This window comes from Ambystoma mexicanum, chromosome 4q (assembly GCF_040938575.1).
Source record: "Ambystoma mexicanum isolate Mex_15411 chromosome 4q, UKY_AmexF1_1, whole genome shotgun sequence".
In the NCBI taxonomy this organism is placed as follows: Eukaryota; Metazoa; Chordata; class Amphibia; order Caudata; family Ambystomatidae; genus Ambystoma; species Ambystoma mexicanum.
In genome coordinates, this window is record NC_090928.1 from 623,357,273 (window position 1) to 623,363,317 (window position 6,045).

A 6,045-nucleotide genomic window follows, 5' to 3' on the forward strand; every position below is an offset into this window, starting at 1 on the left:
ATGTTGTGTCTATAAAATAGTAATGCCATTGCCTTTGCTAATGCTTGTTTTAATCAAGAATTGAATTCAAGCACACACATTGTATAAATATCAAGTGCCAGAAGGCACACTTAGTTATGACATTTTTGTTATATTAGAATCTGATTTACAACTACTATCAAGTCATTACACTTCAGAAGGTTGCTTGCAGACAATGGCAGCACTCTGCAATGCTGAAGGGGAAAGTCAAAAGAGTGAATGATGTAGAGGGTTAAACAAAATGCCAACATAATCACCAACACCATTCACAGGAATTCAGGATTCGTGAATGACTGTATAGTTGTTTTTAAAAAGCAAAATGAACACTATCTGATCAGCGAGGCCCAGGTGCAGCCAGGACACCATGTGACAGAGGGGCAGGTCTTGGAAAGAGATGCAGTGCAGAGGATTAGGCATTTTGGATAGTTTGCACAGCAAACCTTAGCATTGGCTTGGTGTGCGTTTTATACGTCCACACCCGACCCGAAACCCACAGTGCCTGCCGCTTCAGACAGCACTGAGAGGGCTGCCTTCAAGTAGTCGAGACGACCGGAGAGAGAGAATAATAAATATATGTACACAGAGAATGTAGAAGTGGTTATTGCCTTTGGTAGCATTTGCCGCTCTAACATTTTCACATTCACATTATAGGCAAGTGCCTAACCCTGACTAATGGCAGAAGGCGAAAAATCATGATGCACTGTACAATTTCTGGTCGTGTCTGCAAATGTGTTAACAGAAGTAAGTTACTGGATCTAGAAGCAAGATATTAAGGCCCTGCTTCACAGAAACGTTTTGTAACGGTGCAACCCCGTTGGAAAACGCTCTGTGAATCAGTTCCTAAGACTTCCTTCAGATTCACATTTTAAGCGGCATTAAATACTTTAATTCCTCAGAATCCTTGAATGGCCGGTGATGATGTTAGTAAAAGACTCTTGATGAAATAGAACATGCACATAAAATTAGTCAGATTAACGTAAATGAGTATATAACCAGTTAAATATTGCAGTGAAATAACATTTCACTATGGATCTTGTAGGGGGAAGGGTCACCTGCATGTCACACTCATTGTTACAGATTGGGAGAAGCTGGGGTGTCCTAGGGAGAGGAGGGCAGTCATTACACGTAACGACCATGTCACCTGAGGAGTGTTATCCAAAAACAAAGGTGGGGACCCCTACACGGGCATCTGGGGTGAGTTCAATATATACTAAACAGAGAGGATGCCCTATGTGCTGAAAAATTCAATAAATGTGTTTCAGAAAACACATGCTGAGGACCAGAGAGTGTGTTCTTATTCAAAATATATCATTTTATTCTGTGACAATTTCATAAAATACATAATTTTTGAACAATTATAAGACCACAATTCATTTCTAATCAACATATATTTGTGTAAACCAAAGATTTTTTGTGCAAATAGCGCATTATTGTGTAAATATTTCTCCTATGTGTATATCACTAACACACCATTCTACCATTCACCTTCACAATCAAATCCAATTTGTATAGAGACATTCTAAATAACTTTTACAGTAGTAATCTTCCTACTTTGACAGTCCACCATTATGTATCAACTATAAGTAGCCAAGATTATTCTAGTAGTATTCCTCTCATCATTGGATTTCCTTTTGTATAGTTTCGACTTGACATCAATTGGCCAGATTTTACAGAACCATTGGTCAACGTCTTCTTCAGGATTAGTAGACTTATTCAAAGGCTTTATCAGTGCTACAACATATAAAACATCAACACCATGATTTAAAACATTAAATAATGCTTAAAAACATAGACAAACAACATTGGTAAAAACACAATGGCCCTCATTACGACCCTGGCGGTAAGTGAAAAATGATGCCGGTAAAGGATTACCGGCATCGCTTACCGCTAGGTCCTATTACGACCCGAGATAGCGCTATCAGCGGCACCATAATCAACGGTGCCGCTAACAGCGCCAAGGGCGCGGGCACGCGGCCTCCCATCCATAAATACCAGCATGGCACAAAGTGGGGATAATCACGAGCCAAGCGGACATGCTCTTAACGCCCTTGCGAAGGCCGTAAAGTACCTCACCGACAGTGGGTTTCCATGCACCTGCTGGCATACCTGGTTGCATTGGTGCCATCGACTGCACCCATGGAGGTAGTGTACTGCAACCGTAAGCTATACCACTCAATCAACGTGCAAATGGTATGTGACTCGAACAGGATCATCACACATTGTTGTGCCCGATTCCCCGGATCAACCCATGATTCAATGGTCCTGCGGAACTCCACAATACCACGCTACATGGAGCGACATGCAGGGCCGAGATCCTGGCTACTCAGTGAGTCTCATGTCATGGCCATGAAAATGTGAAGTAGGTAGGTGATTGACGTACCAATGCATACTTTACCTGTCTGACATAGGGGGGGATGCATACCTTACCTGGCTGCGAGTACCAGAGGTAATGGAGCAAGCTCATACCCTAAAGCAGGCCAGACTTGAGCTGACACCTGACCACATAATGCTAGATGTGATCAGCCCTACCATGTGAATGAAGCTGTGTTCCAACCATTACACAACCATCTGCATGTGCACTGTACCAAATCAGACCACATCCACCCCAACGCAATGTAGTTATATGCAATGACTTCAGCCAATACACAGCACCAAACACCATCAACTGAAAGGCCAGTCCCCCATAACTGCGCACAAAGGAGTCACATGGCGGTCATGAACACAAATACACCACTACACTGACACAGAAGCCCAACTGAATTGCATAACAACATTTTTAGTGCTCAGTGAGATCATCATGAGGCTGACAGCAATGGTGCCATGATGAAAGCATTAATATCACTGGGCATCTGCCAGATCACCAAAACAACCGCTATGGACTAACACAGTGGATGGGCACTCACAAGGTACTGGACCTCCCTGTGTACACTAGTTGATGGCATGCAAAACTGTCCATAAGGGGAATACACATATAGCGGTCACATCGTGTGACTCCATTCGTGCATGGAAATGGGGTTCAAGGTAAAAGATGAATGCATGCCATGGTGTCACGTAATGAATTGCAATCTGATGTCCTGACTGACACATACATTGTTGCCCACATACAGGTGATGCAGGCTATCCCTTGAGGAAGTGGCTCCTTACCCCAGTCCGGAACCCACAGAACCGGCATGAGGAGGACTTCAATCGTGCACATACACAAACCCGTGTGGTGATTGAGCAGACATTTGGCCTCTTGAAGGCACGGTTTCGCTGCCTCAGCAGGTCTGGTCGGGCACTCCTGTACCGCCATGAGAAGGTGGCAAAGATCGTCATGGCATGTGTAATGCTACACAATATGTGCATCAGACAGAATGTGCCCCTGACGCTGAACTGCAACCACCTGACGAAGAGGATGATGAGGGTGGGGATGGGGCAGCACCTCATGGAGGAAGCGATGCACAGGAGGGACGTGACATGCGTCAGACTCTCATTAACCAATGCTTCTAGCACACATGGACGGGGGGTGTCACATGGAGATGGCACTTGGGGCACTGGGTGTGTCTGGGACATGCACACTGTGGACTGTTCACCAATAAAGCACACGTATGCAATGAGCAATGTCCACACATGTGATTTGTGCATAACCAAAAAGTGTATTGAAATAGTGATTTGAATGAACACACCCACTCCCCCTCCCCCTCAACTCCCCAACACACCCACTCCCCCCTCCCCCTCAAATCCCCAACACACCCACTCCCCCCTCCCCCTCAAATCCCCAACACACCCACTCCCCCCTCCCCCTCAACTCCCCTTAACATGGTGTGGATGTCAGTACTCAAGTGCATCATGTTAGATCGTTCCACAGGGCGGTTTCTATTGGCACCCCCCTCTCCCGGCACCCGGTGCACCCCTGTCTGTACGCCGCAGGTTCCTGCCCGATCTACGGACGGGGCTGGTTCTTGTAGAACTGGCAGCCGAGGACGTACTGGCCTGCTCACAAGGACGCATGTCCCTCATGGTTTGCACAAGCTCCGAAAGTACGTGCCGCACAGCGGCCAGTTCTGCACAAATATCCTTGGAGCTGGACTCTATGGCAGACTTCACAGTTTCTGCACATTGTTGCATTTCCGCCCTTGCACTTCCACATTCTGCCACATGCTGTGTCAAGAGGGAGGACAGTTGTTGGCGTGTGATGATTTCTTCCATCGACTCCTGGTTTTTTTGGACTATGGATAATGCTAGTGGCGTGTCCATTGTGCTGCTCCCCTACTGCACATCTGCCACTGGGCATGGAGTGGCCGGCCAAGAGTCATCAGGGGATTGCCCCTGTATACCATCATCATGCTGGCTGCATGGAGACAGGTAGGGGGAATGAAGGGGGGCAGACGGGGGGACCCACAACAACATCAGCATCCCCTACATCATTGTCTGAGCTTGCTGCGGTGGCAGCAGTCTCGCCAATCGTGCTGCTTCCTGCAGACCCAGTGCCTTCAGTGGACACCACTTGGTGGATGTTTGTCACAGGTGGTACTGTGGTGCTTAACTTGGTGCACATCTGTGCCCTGGCCTGTGTTGTGCTGGTAGATTTCAGCTGCTGTGGGGGTTTGTTTTTTGCAGCAGAGGTGGAGGGTCGGTGTGTTGGGACTTCGGGCCTGGCCTTCTTGGCAGGTGTGGTGGCAGTGTCATCGTCGGCACTGTCCAAATGAGAGCCTGTGGTGGACCAAAGGAGGGAAAGGGTTACTGATGGGTCTGCAGACATTGAGCAGGCATTGTGATGGCTGCATTCATTTTGATTACTAGATGGTGCACAGTGGAGGCAGTGACATACAGGTTGTCTCCCTCTTAGGTGGTAGAAGCATGGAGGCATGTGGGTGCCTACAGAAAGGGTGTGCATACTGCATGTGTACAAGGTGGAGATCAACACTGCCTGTAGGCAGTCTTCTGCTAATGTGTTGTGTTAACCCAGTTAGGCATCATTGCACTTCCCAAAAATCTGGACTTCAGTGAGTTTGGCATGGCTGGATTTAAGGCACCTACCTGCGTCACCTGATGTCGGGGCTCCTCTCTCCATTTCTCCGACCCCCTCTATGCTCTCTGTGCCTATGGTTGCGGCACATATCTCCTCCCACGGCTGCATTTTGATCGGTGACTCGGCTCCTCCACCAGTTGCCATGCCCAGGTTTCTATTTGCAGACAGTATACTCCTTACGCTGAGCCGTAGATCGTCCCACCTTTTTCTGCACTGTCTTGCATTGCGGGGTGTTGTGCCAACTGCACTGGCCCTCTGTGCTACCATGTCCCATATGGCCTTCTTTCGTGTTATCGCCGGTCTGGTCATCTCTGTCGAGAAAACTACGTTGGCATGTTCTTGTAGGGTTTCTGCCAACATATTCAACTCCTCCCTGGAAAAGCGATCCTGCCGCAGCCGATCTCCGTTTTTTTTCAGAACTTTAGGCATTCTGATGATTGATAGGTGTAGGAGAAGGTTTGTGGAGGTTGGGGGGTCAGGTGTCCACTGGTTGAAGAGGATGGCAATGGATTGTGTTTTAAAAGATGGCCGCCGTGCTCGTTCCCGTTCCTGTGCGGTGACGCAACTTCCGGATCCGCTTATTTGCTATCACCGCTAATTGCGGTTCCCCCTATTTACGGTCACCGCTATTAGCGGTGACCGTTAATATGGAAGGCTAGGGTGGCGGAGGTGCTATTTGCACGGCATACGATGCCGGTAAGTGGCATTTTTAGGCCTTTAGCGGCATGGCAGTGTTTCCATTACCAGAATGGCGCAATGCTCCTGCCCGAGAAGTCGTAATGTGCCGCTTTTAGCGGTATCTGGCCAGCACGGACACAGTCATTACGCCATGCCGGTAATGTCCGTTACTTACCGCCAGGGTCGTAATGAGGGCCAATCTCTGAGCTCCCTCAGTATGCTACCGTTATTTCATAAATGGGGAGGAAACTTCAATTTTGTTATGAATTCAGACCCAAGATGCTCAGGGTTAGTTAACCTCCTAAATGCAAACAACAGGGGTAAATGAATTACCATTG

The 6,045-nt window shown here is 47.7% G+C and overlaps 1 protein-coding gene across 1 annotated transcript in view; it reads left to right on the forward strand.

Annotated features, from left to right (window-relative positions):
- Positions 1-3,614, forward strand: part of LOC138467869 (N(4)-(Beta-N-acetylglucosaminyl)-L-asparaginase-like) — a 601,150-nt gene extending 597,536 nt beyond the window's left edge. The window contains exon 11 of the mRNA XM_069608161.1: positions 3,126-3,614. Coding sequence (XP_069464262.1) covers positions 3,126-3,129 — 4 coding nt within the window. The 3' untranslated portion in view covers positions 3,130-3,614. The remainder of the gene's footprint in view (positions 1-3,125) is intronic.
- Positions 3,615-6,045: the final 2,431 nt, after the last annotated feature.